General features: G+C 67.6%; 4 protein-coding genes across 6 annotated transcripts; 1 reads left to right on the top strand and 3 right to left on the bottom strand.

The window, feature by feature from the left end:
• Positions 1-68: 68 nt before the first annotated feature.
• Positions 69-2,823, bottom strand: MOGS (mannosyl-oligosaccharide glucosidase; the record flags this gene model as incomplete). The annotated part of the gene is made up of 4 exons (XM_082282636.1): positions 69-1,776; positions 1,891-2,081; positions 2,158-2,369; positions 2,463-2,823. 4 exons carry the CDS (start codon positions 2,821-2,823, stop codon positions 69-71), a joined length of 2,472 nt encoding a protein of 823 aa, XP_082138762.1.
• Positions 2,824-3,353: 530 nt separating this feature from the next.
• CCDC142 (coiled-coil domain containing 142) lies at positions 3,354-8,511 on the bottom strand. The gene is made up of 11 exons (XM_082281666.1): positions 8,238-8,511; positions 7,852-7,948; positions 6,112-7,473; positions 5,946-6,032; positions 5,574-5,738; positions 5,354-5,508; positions 5,116-5,280; positions 4,904-5,018; positions 4,652-4,829; positions 3,914-4,122; positions 3,354-3,596 (listed from the first exon to the last, which is right to left on the bottom strand). The coding sequence occupies exons 1-11, from the start codon at positions 8,283-8,285 to the stop codon at positions 3,355-3,357; spliced, it is 2,823 nt and encodes a 940-aa protein (XP_082137792.1). The 5' UTR covers positions 8,286-8,511; the 3' UTR covers position 3,354.
• A 91-nt stretch (positions 8,512-8,602) lies between these two features.
• TTC31 (tetratricopeptide repeat domain 31) lies at positions 8,603-12,748 on the top strand. Of its 3 annotated transcripts, XM_082281667.1 has the most exons (14): positions 8,603-8,740; positions 8,857-8,976; positions 9,103-9,374; positions 9,490-9,573; positions 9,764-9,832; positions 9,938-10,081; positions 10,165-10,393; positions 10,541-10,631; positions 10,711-10,852; positions 11,276-11,531; positions 11,617-11,755; positions 11,842-11,916; positions 12,328-12,430; positions 12,513-12,748. In XM_082281667.1, the coding sequence occupies exons 1-14, from the start codon at positions 8,614-8,616 to the stop codon at positions 12,627-12,629; spliced, it is 1,968 nt and encodes a 655-aa protein (XP_082137793.1). In that variant the 5' UTR covers positions 8,603-8,613; the 3' UTR covers positions 12,630-12,748. The 3 variants fall into 3 exon arrangements, 2 of the variants coding, with proteins under 2 accessions (XP_082137793.1, XP_082137794.1); XM_082281668.1 differs by lacking the exon at positions 12,513-12,748 and having other exon boundaries at positions 12,304-12,424; XR_014226397.1 differs by lacking the exon at positions 12,513-12,748 and having other exon boundaries at positions 11,617-12,186; positions 12,328-12,431.
• A 900-nt stretch (positions 12,749-13,648) lies between these two features.
• LBX2 (ladybird homeobox 2) lies at positions 13,649-17,586 on the bottom strand (the record flags this gene model as incomplete). Its single annotated transcript, XM_082282012.1, has 2 exons — positions 13,649-14,034; positions 17,271-17,586. 2 exons carry the CDS (start codon positions 17,584-17,586, stop codon positions 13,649-13,651), a joined length of 702 nt encoding a protein of 233 aa, XP_082138138.1.
• Between the last annotated feature and the right edge of the window lie 2,282 nt (positions 17,587-19,868).

Below are 19,868 nucleotides of genomic sequence, written 5' to 3'. Positions count from 1 at the left end.
ACAGCCCCCCAACACCTCCCCTGGCCCTGAGCACGCCAGGCAGGCGGGGGCACGCAGACCCCCGCACATTAATAGTCCTCAGCCATGGCCAGCACGACGAGCGCAGACCAGCCAGCAAAGGGGTGACAACCCTGCCCGGTGCCATCGCTGTCCCGGTAGTGCTCCCAGAGGAAGCCGGTGGCTTCGTACTGCCGGAACACGTTGGCCACGAGGTTGTGGTGCAGCTCCCGGTACAGCTCGGCCATGCGCTCCCGGTGCGGCCCTGCCGCCTGTGCGTAGCTGTGCAGCGCCCGCAGTGCCAGGAAGTTGATGTTGACCCAGATGGAGCCGCGCCAGTACGGGGGGTCGTGCTCGGTGTTGCGGCGCAGGTACCAGGGGCTGTCACGGGCCAGTGAGCGCAGCCCGAAGGGCGTCCAGAGCTGCCTCTCGCTGCGCATGGAGCCCAGGAGCGCCGGCAGCCGCGGGGAGTCTGCCTGGAGCAGCTGCAGCAGCAGCGGGAACAGGCTCACGTAGCCCAAAGCACCCACAAACTGCGGCCGCGGCGCCTCCCGCACCTCCCGCCGCAGCTGCGGGGCTGGGGGGGGCCGGCCGGGCACAGGGGCCGGGCGGTGCCAGCGCAGAGCCACAGCCGCGCTGTGGTTGCCGAAGTCGGCAAAGGTGCCGAGCTCAGGTGCCCAGTGCAGCCGGTCCAGCAGGTCATTGTCGCTCAGGGCCTCGGCCATGTCACGATAGAGCGCGAGGGGCTCGCCCAGGCGCTCGGCCAGCGCTGCCAGCACGCGGGCGCCCAGCGCCATCCAGCAGCGCAGGTCCAGGTGCCGCTCCTGCGTGGACGGGTGGGAGGCACGGGGGTAATCGTCCAGCCCTGACGCCAGAGTCTTGGGGTTCAGGAAGCGCTCGGGGTCGGTGTCGCGGCCGCGCCAGCGGAAGGTGAAGGGCTCAGGGCCGGCCTGGGTGCGGTTCAGCCACTCGAACCAGGCTTGCAGGCGCGGGAAGAGGCGACGCAGGTAGGGCAGGGGCGCGTCGGGCAGCAGCCGCTCCAGCGCCAGCAGCAGCGTCGGGGGGTTCGCCGTCTCACTGTGCTGCAGCACAAACTCAGGGGGTACCCGGGCCCGTGCCTCATCCCCCAGGATCTGCTCCCGTGGGATCCAGCCGTCGGTGTTCAGGAGGTCGAGCCAGTGGGCAAGGATGTCGCGGGCCAGAGAAGGGTCCCAGCGGGCCAGCAGCAGCAGGTGGAAGCCCTCATCCCACAGGAAGCCACGTGGGAAGCAGGAGCGCGAGGGCACGGCCGTGAACAGCGTGGACTCAGCACCAGGCACCGGCTCTTCCCGGCGCTCCGAGCGCAGAAGGGAGCGGCCATGGAAGAAGCCGATCCCGCCCAGCATCTCGCTGAGTGCAGCCTGGGCGAAGCGGCGTTGCGGGAGGGACACCCCACGTGCCCCCAGCCTGAAGGTGTCCTCGAAGCGTTGCTCAAAGGTGGTTGTGTGCCAGGTCAGCGCTGCGCTCAGCGCTGGCCCCGCCAACCGCCCGCGCCGCACCCCCGCGGCGCTGCCCGACTCCAGCGTCACCTCCAGCACCGCTGGTGGCTCCAGCGTCACCTGGTGCAGCAGCAGCTGCCCCCGCGGGGCCTCCCCGGGCAGCCCCCCGGTGCTGGACACCCCGAAGAAGCGGCGGCGGGGCCGGCCCGGTGGGGAGAACACGGAGCTCTCGTGGAGGCTTTGATGGACCAGGTCGGTAAGACGGTGCAGCCCTGGCACCCTCGCGGCCAGGAAGTTGTAACTGTGCGGGACAGGAGAGTCAGGGATGGGGGACATGGTGGTGATACGGGAAACAGGACATGGGGGCAGATGGAGGGGACACAGAGGGTTTGGGGGCTGCAGCCCAGGGACTCACCTCGCGTACTTGGGCCCCTCCCCACCCTCCCCAGTGGGGGGCAGGAAGGTGAGGGTGAAGTCCCCGAGCTCCTCTGCCGTCCCTGCCACGGCTGCCAGCCGTGTCCCGTTCTCCAGCACCGGCCGCAGCGTCCCCTGCCCATCCGTGGCCACGTAGAAAAAGAGGGACAGGAGAGGGGCTGGACCCTTGCCCTGGGGAGAAGGAAGAGGAGGAGGATGACAAAAGCTCCCCGACATCCCAACCCCTCTCTCACCCTCGTCCCCTCACCTCCATCTTTGCTGTGACCCGCCAGCTCCAGTCGCCGCCATGGTCTCCCCCCGGCTGCTTCACGAACTCGGTTCTCAGCACCAGTCCCTCATCGCGGATCTCCTGCACTCCGAAATTCTCCCCGTCGTGCATCAGCCACCCATACCGCGACACGCCGTCGTTCTGCTCGCTCGTGTGCCGCAAGTTGCCGCCGTGTTGGAGCCACATCAGTCCTGGAGGGGCGGGGAGGTGTCAGGGGCAGCTCTCGTGGTGGGAGCGGGGCCGGACGAGCCCCAGGACGGGGCAGAGCCCCCCGCGCCCCTCACCGGTCACGACAGCGCGCGGGCTCCGCGTCTTCATCCCGAAATAGACGTGAGGCCGGTAAGTGCCCCAAAAGTAGGTGGGCGACGCGAGAGGCCCGGTGGAGCCAGGGGGGACGGCGGGAGGCGCGGGGTGGGGAGTGACGAGGCGGGAGGCTTCGCTCCACCGGTTCCATTCGGCCGCTGCCGCCGCCAGACCCAGCGCTAGCGCTGCCGCCGCTGCTGTAAGCGCCACCGCCGTCCGACCCCAACCGGAGCCTCGAGGTGGCTTTTGTTGTTGCCGCAGCTTCGGGTCCCGCTCCCGGAGCCGCTCCCGGGGCCGTTCCCGGGGTCCATCCCCGCCGCGCCGCCGCCGCTCGCCCGCCATCAGGGCAGTCGCGCTCGTGACGCCAGCGCTGCGCGACGTGTGGCGAGGCCACTTCCGCGAGCGCCCCCTGGCGGGCGGGAGGAGCACGAGCAGGCTCGGTCCTCCCAAGGACCCCGCGGAACCCAAACTGGCCCCGAGGGGACAGCGACACCGCAGGGTGTCCCCCACCAGCCCTGCCACCCAGCCCACGCCCCTCCCGTCCGTTTTGTTATGACCGTTGATCTCCCCCCCAGCCTCTCCGCGAATACCCAAGTGACTCCCATGGACTCCCAGCCTTCCCTAGAACCACCCTGCTATGCACCTGCAGTGTCCCCCAGGAACCCCAAGGGAATCCCACCCTTCACCCCCAGCCCCTCCAGGACCCCCTAGCCCCACCAGTCTCCCCACAAGAGTTCCAGTTAGATCCTTCCCACCAGCAACTGGTGCCAGCTGGAATCCCAGGCTCACACCCCAGTGATGCCAGAACCCCATCCCGCCGTACCCCACCCACAGACACAGCCACGGCCATGGTGTTGCCATGTTTATTCCAGGTCAGCCCTCGGGGCTGTTCCCGACACATGGCAGCCCTGGCACGCGCCAGCGGCGGGCACGGTGCAGCCGCAGGGACAGCCACTGCTGCTGGCTGCCTGGGAAAGGGGATTCGGGACGGGACAGGAGATCGGCCTGCAGAGCTGGTACGGGGGTCCCTGGGATTGGTCCCAGCCCCTCCAGAGGGTCCTGGCCAGGGAGGGGGTCTGTGGATGGTTCCAAGGGGTGGGCACCTTCGTCTGAGCCTGGGAAGGGATGGATAGGCTGGGATACCAGATCCTGCTCCCAATAGGGGTTCTTGTCCCCATCCACCTCCCCATCCTTTTCTCTCTCCCTGTCCCCATCCATCCCTGCACCCCATCCCTATCCCACGCTGTCCCATCCCTTCTCCACCCCATCTCATCCCAATCCCACACCACCTCATCCCATCCCACTCCCATTTCATCCCCACCCTATCTCATCCTCATCCCACTCCATCCCATTCCCATCTCATCCCCATACTATCCCATCCCCGCCCTGTCTCATCCCATCCCACCCCATTCTCAGCCCACCCCGCTCTCACAGCAGCGCCGGAGGCCGCTCCAGCCCCGAGGGGGGCCCCCCAGCCCCCCCGGCTGTTGCAGGAGGCACCGCACAGCTGCGTCCGTGTGCTGGAAGACGCAGAGGGCCTGCAGCGCCTGCCGGGCCTCGGGAGCCAGCCCAGAGCGCTCCGAGCACACCAGCTCCCGCACCGCCTCGAAGTCCCGCCGGAGCTGCAGGGCACCCTGCAGGCTGGGATGGGGGTCAGGGTGGGCATGGCACCCCTGGAATCCCCACCAGGACCCCCTGGCACTGCCACTATGCTCTGGGACTACCACGGAGACAATGGCACTGCCATCAGACCCCCAAGACCACCACCGGGACCCCCACAACTGCCCACCAGAACCCCTGGCACTGTCACTAGGACCCCCATTGGGACCCCTGGCGCTGTCGCAGGGACTCCAACCTGCCATCGGGCCTCCTGCCCTGCCACGGGACCCCCAGCACTGCCACTGGAACTCCTGAAGCTGCCACTGAGATCCCTGGCACTGCCCACTGGGACCCCCCAGCTTGATACTAGGCCCACCAGCCACACCACTGGGACTTCCAGCACTGTCACTAGGACCCCTGCTCTGCCACCAAGACCCCAAGACCACACTGGCACCCCCAGCATTGCCACTGCGACCCCTGGAACTGCCACTGGGACCCCCAGGACCCCCACTGGGACCCTTGGCACTGCCCACCGGCTGTGGCTCTGGCTGTGGACCCCCTTCCCCAGTACCTGAACTTGATCCGGCGGGTCAGGATGTGATCCATCCAGGCCTCCAGGAAGGCTGTGGTGACCCGTGCCAGGGTGGGCGCCTGGGCATCGTGAGGCAGGGCCTGGGCCCCCTGCAGCACCTGCCCCAGCACCGCCTGCACCGCGGCCGCTGCGTACGCGCTGGGGGAACTGGGCAGCTCTGGGGAGCACAAGGACCCCGCTTAGTGACCCCCCAAAGCCCCCCCCCAAGCACCCCACATCCCCCACACCCACCGGCACGCGGCCCGAGCCGCCAGTGCCGGCCCAGTGGCATGGTCTGGTCGAAGATCTCAGCCGAGAGCCGCTTGCAGCTGGTGGAGAACATCCGCAGCACGTCCCTGGAGAAGAGCTGGGACACGGGGAACATGGGGTGGCACAGGGTGACACCGGGTGACACAGGGTGACATCCTCATGCTCAGGATCCCCCTCCCGCGGACCCAACATACCTGGATGCTGTTGGCCATGTCACGGATCTGCTGGCACAGCTGGAGCTCCCACGGGGAGCCCGGGCTGGGGAGTGGCTCAAGGGGGCTGTCCCCATGAATGTCCCCTGACTCCGGGAAGGTCCTGCTCACCTGCAGCATCAGCTGCTCTGCCTCTGCCTTCAGCACCTGGAAGGGAGAGGGTGGAGTGAATCCAGCCCCTCTGTGTCCCCCAGAGCCCCGTAACCCCTGTGCCCCATACCTGCAGGTCTCCCTGGGTGAGCAGCAGGAACTGAGGCAGCGCCCAGGCCGCCAGGTACCGCCCGGCCCGGCCAGTCAGCCACGCGTGGGCGGCCGCCACCGCCGCCAGGCACCGGCCCAGCACCTGCAGCCGCAGGCAGAGACCCCCGGGGGGGGCTGTGGGTGGGGGTCAGCATAGAGAGGACCCCTAGACCCACCTGTCCTCCCCGGACCCCTCTCACCGTGCGGGCGGGTGGGCAGCAGGCGCAGACAGCGCAGGGCCAGTGCCACGGCTGGGAAGAGGCACTGGAGCTGCTGGGCCGTGCGGCTGCACCCTGGCCCCAGGGGCCCTTCTGGGACCTCCAAGCACTTGTCTGACAGCCCTGAGCCCAGAGCACGGGTAAAATCTGCAGGAGAAACAGTCAGAAGGCCTTAACATCCCCCACTTGCACCCCACAACCCACCCCATATCCCACATCCAACACTTCGTAGTGTACCTTACTTCCTCACCCCCTACCCACCAAGTGCCCCACATCCTGCCCCCCACCTTGTACCCCAGAGCCCACACCCTGTACCCCCTGTACCCCACCCTGTGCTCCCCCAACCCCCCATACCCGTGTCCCAGCTGCAGAGAACGCTTCGGCACAGCAGGCGCAGGCAGAGCCCCCCCAGCTCCTCCTGGCACTCAGGGGGCACACGGGCTGTGGGCACACATGGGGGGTCAGGGCAGGGCAGGGACACCCTGAGACAGCCCCGCACTCCCCCTGTATCCCCACGTACCAACAGTGAGTGCACGGCTCAGCTCCCACGCTGCGGTGACAGTGGCTCTGGGGGTGGCAGGAGGAGTGCCCGGGCTGTCCCCCAGCACAGCGCCCGCAGCCTCCCAGAGCAGCACGCGGTACCGGGCACTCAGTGCGGTGGCCGCTGGGCCGCGGGCAGCGTCCAGCCACCGTACGGCCTTCCAGCCACCTGCACTGCCCGGCCGCAGCCCCGGGACCAGCCCCGGGGGCTCGGGGCTCTCCGACAACACCGGCTGCCACAGGCTGTCAGCTGAGGCCACCAGCACCCCAAAAATGTGTCCCATCAGCTCCTCGTCCTCCTGGCACAGCGCCTGCAGCTCAGCTGCCAGCACTGGTGGCACCTCTGCTCCAGAAGGTTCTGTGTCCATTCCCATGTACATCCCCACAGCGTCGCGTCCCGGTGGCCACGGCACCACCACGTCCTTCCAGCAGATGTGTCCATCCCTGATGTCCCCATCTTGGGGCCACAGGAGGGGCTGGAGCCTCTGGGCCACGGTCTGGCCACGCTCGGCCGCCAGCAACTGCAGCACCCCACCCACTGTGAAGGCACTGGGGGCCTTCACCTCAGGGCCCAGCTCCTCCGCCAGCCCCTGCACCACGTGGTTGTAGATCTCCAGCCCCTGGAAGAGGTCAGCCAGGCACTCAGAGGCCGGGGCGGGGGTGCCGGGGCGGCCGAGCTCCTGCAGCCGTCCCTCGATGTGTTGCCTGGCCAGGCGTGCGGCCGTCAGGGCGGGCAGCAGCAGCGCCCACCGCATGTGCACCACGGCCTCGCCCCGGCGCCTTGGCAGCGCCCGCAGCCACGCATCCGCCCGCAGCCGCCGCAGCAGCGCAGCCCAGTGCCCCGCGTGTGCCCGCAGCTCCAGGCACAGCTCCCGCAGTGCCGGCGCGGGGTCCCCAGGCTCTCCGGGCCCCGGCAGCGCCAGCAGCCGCCGTAGGAAGTCAGAGGAGGCCTTGAGGCGTCGGGTGAAGTCGCGGGCCAGGCGGAGCTGGTGACGGTGCTGCAGTAGCCCGTGCAGGGCTGCTCCCCGCTCCGCCACGCGCTGCCGCACGGCGTCCTCGGAGAAGTCACCGGCACCGCTGGGATGGGGCCGCACGTACCCCAGGAAAGTCTCGGTGCGAGGGTCCTCCCAGACGCAGAGGCAGCGGTGCAGCCCCAGGAAGCTTTGCTCCAGTGGGACCACGATGGACGCTGCTTCATCCTCATCCTCGTGGTCATCCTCATCACCGTCACCGCGCCGGCACGACCGCGGGGACAGCAGGCGCCGCAGTCCCGGGGTGACACAACTGCGCAGCATGGCCTCTGCCCGCTGCAGGGAGCGTGCCAGAGGGCCCCGCGACCCGCCTGGGGGGCACGGGACCCTCAGGGACCATGGCGTAAGGTGGGAACCCCAACGTGCAGCACAGAACCTCAGTGTGGGGCAGCGCCTGCCCACACCTCCCCGTTACTGCCACAGTGCCAGCCTAACCCTGAGACCCCCAAGACCCCGTTACATTCCCCACAGGCCTCCTAGGACCTCCATAGTCCACTGGTGTCCCTGCAGCCCCCCAGGACCTCGCAGCCCACTGGGGTCCCCATAGCCTGCCACACACCATCAATGCTCCCCCAAGGACCCTGGACCCCGTTAGGACCCTCCACACTCCCCCAGGACCACGCGCCCCATCAGGATCCCCGCAGCCCCCCAGAACCCGTTGTGGTCCCCACAGCCCTCGGGGGTCTCACCGGGCTCGGGCGGCTCCCCGCGGGCAGCTCCATCGCCCGGTCCCGGCCGGGCCGTCAGCAGCAGCAGGATGAGGCCGCCCAGGCCGGCGTCGCCCACCTGGAGGAGGACGGGGGGCTTAGGACCCCCGGGCCGGGGCGAGGGGCGGGGCCACCCCGGACTCCGCCCATTACAACACTGACCACGCCCCCAACAGTGGCCACGCCCCCGGACCACGCCCCCAACAGTGACCGGCCGTTTTGGCCCCGCCCCGCCCCGCCCCCTGTGCCGTTGCCATGGAGACAAGCACTGCCTGGGCCCGGTACCCCCCCGCCCACCCCGTTACCGGCCCGGCCCCACCGCTGCCCCGTGAGGGCTGTCCGAGCCCCCCTGCCCCTAGCGGCCTCACCTGCAGACATAGCTCTCCGCCGCGCCGCTCAGCGCCGCCGGCGTCCATGCCGGGCCATCCCGGGGGCGGCGGCAGCAAAGAGGCTTAGGCCGCGCCCTCGCTAATCCGGAGGGCTGGGCCAAACCGGCCGCCAGGAGGGGCCCGGCGTGGGGGGCGGGACGAGCGGCGGGGGGCGGCCGGGTCCACGGCCTTGAGGCAGGCGGGGATGGCGGGAGAAGATGTGGAGCCCCGGTCCTGCTCTGTGCGGGCCCTGCGGGCCGCCGTCCTGCCCGCACCCAACATGGCGGCCGGGCGGCCTCAACCGGCGCCGTGACGCTTTTCCGGTAAGGCCCCGTGATGCGATTCTGAGGAGCGGCGGTGGCGGCGGCTCTTGGCGATGTGGGGCTCTGCCGGGACGCGGGATGGCGACGGGCCCGGGCCCGAACTAGGCGGCTTCGGCTTCGGGGCTGCCCCCGCTGCCTGCCCCTGGGGCTGCACGCCCGGGCCCGCTGGCTGGAGCGGCGGTACGGGTCGTAGCGGGGCCCGGGGGCCGCAGGGGTGGGAACCCGGAGCCGGGCCTGGTGGCGGCCCGGTTTCGGTTCCGCCTCCGCCGGCTCATGGGTGTTTCCGCTTCCCACAGCGCCCTTCTGCCCCTGGCACCGTATGTCCAGCTTCGGCGGCCTCCCGGTGCCGTCGCAGGGCCCCTCCCAGACTGTGATCAAGTATAAGACGGGGGAGCTGTGTCTGCTCTGGGACGACGGTGAGTGGGGCGGGGGCTGCCGGGGGGTCCCCACGCTCGGGAGTTGCCAGGGGAGGGGGAACTGGGTGGGGGCTGCTGGTGTCCGGTGCCTGGAACTGCTCCTCACATCCCCCGTTCTCCTGCCAGGCCCCAGGGTGGATTACTACCAGCTGCAGGATGACGACGGCGATGGAAATGACGATTACGATGAGAACGACTTCGACACAGATTACGAGGACCGGGGCGATTTCTGGGATGTTCCCGTCGCAGAGGGGCCCGTTCCCTACAGATACTGTGGCTTCCGGAAGTCCTTCCTGTGCTCGGAGCCGCCTCCACAGCTCCCCCGGAGCTCTCCGACCGCCCTGGATGCGCTGCTCGACCGGCTGCCCACACCCTGCCGGACCAGCCTCACGGCAGAGGTGGGGAATCCCCCCTCCTGCTCTCCAGGGGCTGGGGGGTCCCGGTTTGACATCACGGGAGGGGTCCCACCTCGTGGTCCCGGGGACATCCTAACTCGGGGTATCCCTCCTGCAGGAGGCCGAGAGGAATGCGCAGGAGCTGGTGGCGGAGGAGGAGAGGGCAAAGAGGAAAGCAGAGAAGAAGAAGCTGAAGAAGAAGGTGAGTGAGCCCTGGGAAGGGGCACTGCCAGCCCCTGGGGATTTGGGTCGCTGCTTCTTCTTAGAGTGCTGCCAGCAGGTCCCTGCGCTCGGGGATCTGAGTTGAGGGTGAGAGCTGAGGGTGATGGGGTTGTGGGGACTGCATTTCTCTGCCTGACACCTGCTCATGGGTCCACATTCTCCCTTTCCAGAAACAAAAAGACAGAAAGAAGCGGGAGAAACTGGGTCAAGAGCTGAAGAACAAAGAGAACACTGACCTTGTGAGTGACCAGTTCGGCCGCCTCGTGCTGTTCTGGGAGTCCCCAGAGATGAGGCCAGGCTGCATCCCCTACCCCAGGCACTTTACCCCCTCCCTCTCCTTGCAGAGCCCCCCGAGTGGCCCTGCGGGCACTGGGCCCCCCCTGAATGGTGCTGAGGAGGAGGGATGCTGCCCAAAGCCCTCTCCGTGCCCTGGGGACTCCCCAGTCCCTTCAGGGGAGCCTGGTCCAGAGGACACGGAGGTGACAGAGGTGAGGGATGGTTACCCCAGGGGAGCCGTCTGGGGGTGGGGGCTCCAGAGGCTCTGCCTGCCCATCTCTCCCTGCTTCCCCAGGAGGAGCTGGACCTGAGCTGCACCTTCGTCTGCAAAGCACGGGAGAAGGCGGGGGTCCGGCTGCCCCCCCCAGGCAGTGACCGGTCCCCTGGGACCCAGAACATGGAGCCAAGCAGGAAGGTGCCAGAGAAGGGGAGTGGGGACCCTGAGGCGAGGCCTGTGCCCCCCCAGCCCCTCCAGCCCAGGGCCCCCAGCCCCAGCACGGTAGAGCAGAGCCTGATGCTTGCAGGTCAGTGCAGGTACCCCCAGAGGGGTGAGGGGAGGACACTGGGGGCTCTCCCTGCTTCTCCCCAGCTCAGCGGGGCTGTGCCAGGGGGACTGTCCCTCCCTGGGGAGATTTGTGTTCTCACTAACCACCCTTGTGTCACCTCCCCAGGCCATGGCATCGCAGCGGCCCAGGTGGGCCAACACTCTGAGGCTGTTTATGCTTTCACCATCGCCCTGGAGCTGAACCCCCAGGAACACCGGTGAGCAGAGGGGTCTTGGGGTGGCCTGGAAATCCTGGGGTGGGAGGGACAGGCTGCAGTGACACCCCCATCCCCACAGGCTCCTGGGGAACCGCTCGTACTGCCTGGAGAAGCTGGGTCGATACGAGGAGGCGCTGGCGGATGCGGAGGCGGCGCTGGCACTGCGGCCGGGCTGGCCCAAGGGCTCTTTCCGCAAGGGCAAGGCTCTGCGGGGGCTTCAGGTACCTGGGGTGGCTTCAGGGACTGTGGGGCTGGCTGGAGGGGGTGGGGATCTTGGGGTGGGGCCTGGTGGGTGCCATGGCTGGGTGAGGGGCTGCAGGGTGTCAGGAGTGAGTATGGGGCTTTCAGAGTGGCTGCAGGGTGCTGTGGGCTATTGTTGGGATCAGATTGGGGGTTGAGGGGTGCTGTGGGGAGCTGTGGGGTGCTATGGCTGCATGGGTTGTGTTAGGTGTGAATTGGGGCTGTGGGATGCCACGGCTGGGAGGACTGGGCAGGGGACTGTGAGGGGATGCTGCAGGGTTTTAGTGGAGTGAGGCTGGACTGGGGGATGTCAGTGAGGCTTTGAGGTGCCATTTGGGCTGGGTGGGGAGTGTGTGGTGCCTGTGGGGCCAGGCAGGGGGCTGTAGGTGCCTTCTGGCCCCCAGCGCTACGCCGAGGCTGCACGCACCTTTGAGGAGCTGCTGCTGCAGGATGGGGCCTGTGCCGAGGTAGCCACACAGCTGGAAGCCTGCCGGGCCCTGCTGCAGGTAAGACCCCCTTTCCCAAGCCCCCGTCCCCTGCCCCCTGTCCCGCTGTGCCCCCCATGCCTCACCCCTGTCCCCTCACAGCAGTGCAGCCGCCCCGGGGGTGTCCTCGTGTCCCCCTTCCTGCTCAAGGCTAAGGAGCCGCTGTTTCTCCCGGGTAAGGGACAGGGGTGGGTGGGTTGAGGGGGCCTCGGGGGTATCCCTGTGTCCCCAGTGCGTGCTCAACCCCTCTGGCCCCTCAGCAGCAAGAGGGGTGACCAGGAGCTGCCAGGACACAAGTGGCACCAGTGTGACGGGAGGCAGAGCCAGGAGCCCCACACAAGACCCAGAACGTGCTGTGACCAGTGGCCACCTGACACTGCCACCGAACCACCCTGCCAAGTACGGGTGTCTGGTGATGTGGGGGGGCACCCAGAGTGCCTGTGGGGCAGTGCTGGCTCTGTTGACACTAGGATGGCTCTTGGCAGGGACTGCTTCCCGCTCTGGGTGGGCAATGTCACCTCCCACATCAACGAGAAGGTGCTGTATCGTGCCTTTGGCCGGTGAGTAACCCCCAGGACCTTTCCCTCTCAAGCCCCTGGCATAGCCTTGGTGACCCCCAAGCTCCCCATCTCTGTCTCTGTCCTCATTTTTGGTGGTTTTGACCTGCAAGGGATGCTTGGGGAGGAGCCTCTGACACACACACTGCCCCCAGGTTTGGGGGTCCCTATCCCACAGCTTGGGGTGTCTTTAACTGTTCCTCCTCAGGTTTGGGCGTGTCTGTTCCCCCATTCTGCAGAATTGGGGGTGTCTCACTCTCTCCATCTTTGGAGGTATTTCATCCTTCCCAAGCTGTTGAGGGTTGCTAAACCTGCTTTGCATGTTTGAGGGCCTCTGACCCTCCCACCCTGCAGGTTTGGGGATCTCTAACTCTCCTCCTTCCCATTTAGGAATCTCTAACTGTTGCCCCCCAGGTTCGGGGAGATCCGCTCCATGCAGTTGCTCCAAGGGCGCCACTGTGCCTTCATTAACTTCTCCCGGAAGGCGGAGGCCGAGGAGGCCTACAGAGCCATGCAGGTGAGCTGGGGGTGGCCCTGGGACACCCCATCCCCACAGGGAACCTGTCCTGGTGCCAGCTGCCAGCTCCTTCTGTCCCCAGGGTGCCACCGTGGAGGGCAGCAAGCTGTTGCTACAACTCAAGCACCCGTCCCACGCCACCCCGGCCCCCCTGCCCCGTGCCAGGGGAAGGGGCATCCCCAGGGGGCTACTCAGTTGACCCTGCTCTGTTGGGGGGCTGCCAGGGCCCCCCCTCACCTGCCTGTACCTGCCTGTGCCTTGTCCCCCACTGCTGGGGGTGGGAATGTCTCCCCATTCTGCCTTGGGGGTGCTGGGGGTCAGGGCCCATCCTGCAGCCCCTTGAGCTGGGGGGTGGGCCCGGGCTGTGCCCTGTGGCCCCTCAGGGATTTGTACCCTTTGTACAAGTTTTTTAATAAAACAGATTTGTTTTTCTCTCTCGCCTTCCTTTGAGCTGGTGTCCCCCAGTCTCTCTGCCACCCCTCCCCATTGCAGTCTTGGACCCTTACTGCTCCAGCCCCCCATGTCCCCTGCCTACCCCGTGTCCCCCCTCTGTCCCCCCTCACCCCCCCATGTCACTCCAGCCCCGAGGGACAGCGAAGGGGGGGTCTCCAGCCCCCTCTTAATGTCACTGGCTGGTGACAGGAGCTTCGGGGGGGGGGGTGTGACAGGCGTGAGATCAAATACAATTTGATTAATATGCAAATTGAGGGGGGCAGGGGCGGCCGCAGCCGGTAATTAATCACGGGTTAAAACAAATTAATGCCCGCGGTGGGAGGTGCTCGCCCGGAAAAAAGTGGGGGGTGGGAGGCTCTGGGGTCCATATTAAGGTGTCGCCTTTATTGCAAATATTTACACCGGGGCCGATAGAAAATAAAATTTTAAAAAAACAATGGAAAGACGAACAAAAAAAAAACCAAAAAAAAACCAACCCGAAACAGGGTGCACCGAGGGGGCGGGGCTGGGCTCGGCTCCGGTCGGAACCGAGCCGAGTGGATACAGTGGAGCCGAGTGAGTCCGAACGGACCCGAGTGCACCCGAACGGAGCCGAACGGAGTCCAGCGGATCCGAACGGAGCGGTCTCGGCCTGAACGGACCCGAGTGAATCCGAACTCAGCGAGCCGGCCCGAATGGACCCTCGTGGATCCAAACGGAGCAGTCTCGGTCCGAATGTAGCCGAGCGGATCCGACCGGAGCCGAGCGGAGCCGAGCGTGCTCGGCTCAGTCCGCCACGTCGATCTCCTCCTCCGAGAGCTCGGCGGATTCTGTGGTCCCGGTGCCGGTACCGGGAGCCCCCGGGGGCTCGGGCAGCCCCGCCAGCTGCTGCAGGGCGGCGGGAGGCAGCGCCTGCAGCGAGGCCACGTCCGCCCGCAGCTCCTCCAGGTCCCGCTTGAGCTTGGCGCGGCGATTCTGGAACCAGGTGATGACCTGGGCGGCGGAGAGCGCCAGCCGCGCCGCCAGCGCGTCCCGGTCCACCGGGGAGAGGTAGCGCTGCCGCCGGAATCGCTGCTCCAGCTCCCGCAGCTGCTGCGCCGTGAACGCTGTCCGGGACTTGCGACGCTTTCTGCAGGGAGGGCGCGGGCCCGAGGCGCCCGGCGGGGACGGACCTGCGAAGACAGCGGGGTCAGGGCACAGAGAACGGGGAACGACACCGGGACCCGCACCGGGGAACGGCCCCCGGGCGGCCCGGCGGTGAAGTGCCTGCAGGGGCAGCGGGAGCAGGGCATCGCACCGGTAACGGCCCCGGGACCCGCACCGGCACCGAGGTGCCTGGCGGGGAAGGGCTTGCGGGGCAGGGCACCGGCACCGGGACCCGGAACGGACCGGCACTGCCGAGCCGCGCAGATCACTGCGGGCCTCGACCTGCGGGGGCAGCGGCGTCAGGTCAAAGCCACGGGCACCCGCACCGGAACCCACTCCGAGCACTGCGGGCCCTGGTCTCTAGGCATAGCAGTGCCAGGGCACCGGTAACGGCAGCCGCACCGGGACCCGCACCGGCCCCGCCGAGCCGCGCCGAGCACTGCGGGTGGGGCCCGGCCCCGCCGACGCCCGGTCGAACGGAGACGAACCGGCCCACATCGAGCCGAACGCAGCCGAGCCGTACCAAACCGAGTCGTGCCCAACCGAACCGAGCAAACCAAACCGCAGCCGGTGCCGGAAGCCGGGAGTCATCGTTCTACAGCGGCCTCGGTCGTGTCGGAGTCGCCCCCGCTGCGACCGAGGCTGAGACACTCGTGTCCCGCCGGCGGCTGCTCCGGGAGCCCGGAACGGAGCCGGGAGCCTCCGTAGGGATCCGGGATTCTCCTTCTTCTCCACGATTCCAGGAGATCCGGGGCCATGCTGGTCCCCTGATCCGATCCCGTCGCCGCTCTCGGCCCCGGTGCAGTCGCTGCTGCCGCCAGCAACGCAGAGAACCCCCGGCGAGACGCGGATCTCCACCCCGGGCACGGCTCCACGCCGCCGGCAGGATCCCAGTCTCGGTCCCGATCTCTTTCCCGCTCCCGCCCCTGGTCCGTTCCAGCCCCGCCGCTGCCGGCGGCACCGATCCTCCTCTCACGGCTCACGGGCTTGCCGATAACGCCGCTCACGGGCTTGCCGAGGCCACTCGGGCCGTGCATCCCCCAGTAACAGCGGTGGCTCCCAGGGTCTCTCGCAGCGCAGACTCCACTCCTCGCTCGGTAGAGGAGCCCCGGGCCGTCCTGGCCGAGTCGGTCGATCCGCCCCGGTAGCACGGCTTTACCGCGGTCACGAAAACCCGATCGATCCCATGTTCGTCCGTCAGTCCAGTAACGGGGCTTCCCCCTTCGCTCTCGGAGCCCCGATCGGCCCCGTTTCTGTCCATCCGTCCATCCCGGTAACGGGGATTTACCCCTGCTCAGAGAGCCCTGATGGCTCCGTTTTCAGTCCATCCTTCCGTCGCGGCGAAGAGGCATTTTCGTTCATCACGGAAGCCCTGGGCTGTCCCGGCTGTGTCCGTGGGTCCGTCCCGGTAACGAGGTTTTACCTGAGTTACCGGCACTTCCCTCTGTCCGGCAGTCCCGGCTCGTTCCGCCGTTACCCGCCGCCGATTCGCGACCGGGTTTTGTTAATTCTGAGATCCCCGCTCGGCCGTGTCCATCCACCGTCCGGCCGGTACCGGAGCTTCACGTCCGCTCCGGGAGCCCCGATCGCTCCCGCGTCTTGCCGGCCGGCAGCGGTTTTTTTCGTTCATTTTTATTAGTCCCGTGTCTGTCCTCCTGTCCGGCCGGTAACGGGAATTTACCTCCGCCCCGGGAGCCCCTATCTCTCCCATTTCTCTCCGTCTGATCACCCGGTAACGGCTTTTTTCGTTATTTTTTTCCGATGCTGTTTCTGTCGGTGTGTCAGTCCGGTACCGGGCCTTTTTGCCTTAATTCCCGGAGCCCAGATCGGCCCCGTTTCTACCCGTCTGTCCATCCCGGAAAAGGGAATTTTTTCGCCTCCGTTCCTGTCCCTCTGTCCGCCCGGTAATGCGATATTTTCGCTCACTTATTTCGTTCTTTGCCGTGTCCGTCCGTCAGATAACGAGGGTTTTTACCTTAAAACCGGGCGCGTGTGGCGTCCCCGTTCTGTTCGACTGTCCGCCCGTTAACGGGTTGGTTTATTCGTTAATCACAGCTCTGTCTGTCCGTCTGTCTGCCCGGTATGGTGGGTTCCTCAATTACTGGAGCGCCTCTCCTTAGGGTTTTTTTTCCCCGTTAATTACCGGAGCCCGGCTCCATCCTTGTTCATCTGTCCGGCCGGTAACGAAGGTTCGGTTACTCACTGCTGATCTGGCCGTCCGTGTCCGTCTGTCCGAAGGGTTTTTCGTTACCGGCGGGAGCCGCGTTGTGCCCATCCGTGTCCGTTAATTACCGGCACGCGGCTCTGCCGTGACTGTCGGTCTGTCCGTCCCGGTAATGGTTTTTTTTTTTCACGTTAATCGCCGAGACTCTCTCCGTCCTTCTCGGTAAGGAGTTGTTTTTCTACGTTAATTACCGGAGCCTTTTCGGTCTGTCCGCGTCGGTCTGTCTGTCCCGGTAACGGTTTTATTCATTCCCGGCGACGCCGTGCTTTGCCTGTCCGTGTGTCCATCCGTGTGAAGGATTTCCCGTTAATCCCGGAGTCACGATCGTTCCGTCCGTGTCCGTCTCTCCAACCCAGTAACGGATTTTTTCGTTCCCGGAGGCGCCGTGCTGTCTGTCGATGTCCGCCCGTCCTCCCGGTTCGGCCGAGCCCGGGAGCTGCGGGACCAGTTCGTGAGTCCCCATCCGTGAGCGGCCGTCGGACCTCGCCAGTACCGGGTTGCTCTGGAAGGCCAATCCCGGACGGAGCCGCCGTCCCCGCCGAGGGTCGGGCCGGTACCGGGTTTCCGTTGCCGGCGGGCCCGATCCGCCACTCGGCCCCCGCGCTCGGTCACGGTAACGGTCACGGTCACGGCTCGGCGGGACCGATTCGCGCCCGGTCCCGCGCCTCCCGGCAAAGCTGCCGGTCCCGGCGCGGCCGGTTCTCCCGGAGCTCCGGTGCCTCGGTGCCTGTGGCGGCTCACGGGGCCGGGGTTCGCTCCGGTTCCCTGTGTCCGGCCCCGGGACTTCTCCCTCCCTTCGGACTGAGTCTGCCGCGTGTCCCCGGTGTCCCGGCCGAGCACCGGCGGCTTCTTGGGTCTCCCAGCCGCGCTCGCCCCGCCGGGACAAGGAGGAAACTTCCCGGGACGGGGGACGACGGGCGTCCCCGGCCTCGCCATGGCTTCCCCACCGCCCTCCGTCCCCGCCACCTGCCCGGTGCCCGGTGCCCTCCCCGCTCCCGGTGGAGCTCCCCCGCCCCAGCAGCCCCCCGGCCCCGGTACCTCCGGCCGCCTGCAGCATTCCCAGCTCCAGCCCCTGGAAGGTTTTACTGGCGAGTTCCTCCAGCGCCCAGAGCGGTGAGGCCGGGGCGCAGCCGCCGCCGCGGGGCCCTGTCGGGGCGGGGGGGGCGGCGGGACCGGTCCCAGTCCCGGGGGGGCTCCCGCCGCTGGGGCGCCCCAGGATGTCCTCGATGCCGAAGGGGGTCAGCGGTTTTGTGGTGTTGGCGGGGGGCGGGAGCCGGTCCAGGGGGCTCCGCCGGTGGCCGCCGACCGCGGCGGGCAGCGGGGGGGAACCGGCCGCCTCCCCCGCTGAGGTCATGCCGGGACCGCGGGACCCGCGCCGGGACCGGGACCCGCCGCCGCCGCCCCCCCCCCCAGCCCCGCGATTCCCGTTCCACCGCCTTAAAGCCCCGGGATACCGGGAGGAGGAGGAGGAGGAGCCACGGACGCCCCCCCTGTCGAGGGGGGGGGGACCGACCCCTCTCCGCCACTACCGGGGCGCAGCCCCGCGCCTCCCCCCCGTCGTCTCCCCCATTTTAACCCACCCCAGTGGGTCCCCCCTCCTCCTCTGCTCCCTCCTCATCCTCACCGTGGCTCTTACCCTCACCCAAAAATTTATTGGCTCTTTTGCTCTAAAATGCCCCATAAAAGCATCGGGGCCGCGGCTGGGAGTGATTAAGCCCTTTTGGGTGGGTTTTGGGTTTCAGAGCCATAAATTCCCCCCCCCCTCCTCCCCACATTCCCGCTGCCCTTTCCCGGTACAAATAGCTCCGGGATTTCGGCCGCTCGTAAAAATCCCGGGATGCCGCACACGCAGGTGAGGCCCGGCTGGCGACGCCGCGTCCGGATTATCCGGCGGGTTTGGGGCTGGGGGATGCCGAATCGCCCCTCTGGAGAGGTGATTCGGCACCCCCCAGGACCAATCCCATCGGGTGACCCCATGGATCTGTCGCTGGGATCGGGGACATGGCGAGGTCACGGGGGTCACGGCGGTAATGAACCTGCGGACGATGCGGGGGGGGTCGGTGGGAGCACACGGAGCCGGGTTGGGGGAGCAGGTGCAGGGGGATCCGGCAGCGCCGATGCCAGGATTATGGAAGTGGGGAGGGGGCGGGAAGGCGGAGGGGGGGGATTTTTTCCAATCTTGCTGACAAAGGCAGAACGCGATCTCCCGGCTGGAAATCGGAGTTTGACAAATTCAACCTTGAAATTTCCCAGCAGCCGGAGCAATTAAAGGCCGGCGGGTGGGGGGGGGGGGGTGGGGGGGTGGGGAGAGGGCTCGGTTTGGGAGAGGGACACGGGGCCCCTCGCACGGCGGCGTGCCGGGCACAGCGGCGTTTGCACGGATTCCTCGCACGCGGCTTTTGTCCTCTCCGCAGGGCGCGGGGAGATGGCGGAGCTGCCGTGGCCGCACGTGCCGCCGGCTCTCACCGGGGGATGGAGCCCGTCCCGGGATGCAGGCGAGCTGGGACCCCCACGGGGACCCTCACCCCCCCCCACGGGAGCTGCCGGTGGTCCTGGACTCGGCTGGACCCCTGTGAGCCCAGTACTTTCCAGCAGCACCGCTGGCATGAGGCCACCGTGCCGGCCACAAGGCCCTGGGAGCCCGGTGAGCAGGGAATGGGGGGTCACAGCCCTTCCCAGGAGTCCCAACCATTCCCGGGGATCCCAGCTCCGTGGGGAGGCCCTGATCTCAGTCCTGGTTTAACGCTCTGGGACACACACTGGGAAATCGCTTCTCAGGGTGATTCCATGTTCTCGTGGTGATGGGGAATTGCGGCCGCCCACCCGCTGAGCAAACCCCTCTGGAACGCTCCAGCTCCTCCGGGGCCAGCGGGATCTCGGCGGCCGAGTCCTGGGCTGGGAAAGTGGGAATGCTCCCACCGGGCTGCGACACGGAAATCTGCAGGAACCCGGCACATCTCCAGCAGTGGTGCTCACCCTGATGGATGGGATGTCACCCCCACCCCATCGTCCCCTCTCATCAACCCCCCATCATCCCCACGCATTGCTCCTCAGCAGTTGTGATGAATCCCTGCGCCCCGGGATGCTCCCAGATCATGGTGCTGGCACCTCCTTCCCTCCGTGAGCCCCCACTCGTGCCCCGAGGTGGCCGGTGAGACATTGCCGGGGTGGGTTGAGCCCCCCACACCCTGCCCGACCCCTCCAGCTTCCCCCCGGTGTAGGAAGTGCCGGCTCCAGCTGCCGGGAACACAGGATGGGAAACGCTTTTCACCCCAAACCAGGCCACAGGGTGGGAACAAAACGAGCCCTTGGGGGTTTTGCAGGAACATGGGAGCTTCCTGCGGGGCCGGGAGACTGCCAGGCACTGGCCGGGTGCCCGTGGCCCGAGGGGGCGGTGATGGGCACGTCCACGGCGTGGAGCTGAGGGTACCCCAGGGCACTACAGCTGGTGTGGCACTGACAGCCTCTGCCTTGGTCCCACTCCTCCACCCCGGGGGTGTCCCTGGGGGGTCTCTGGGAGGCCACTGGAGGTCTGGGAACTCAGCTCCCGGCCACCTCCCACCCCTCGCGCCCCATCCCCGCCATGAGCAGCAGCGGGGCCCACGCGTGTTTGTGTGTGTGTGTGTGTTCACACGA

Source organism: Coloeus monedula, assembly GCF_965178545.1.
Source record: "Coloeus monedula genome assembly, chromosome: 5".
Lineage (NCBI taxonomy): Eukaryota > Metazoa > Chordata > Aves > Passeriformes > Corvidae > Coloeus > Coloeus monedula.
The sequence above is the reverse complement of the archived record's forward strand: the minus strand, read 5'-3'. Positions and strand labels throughout refer to the sequence as shown.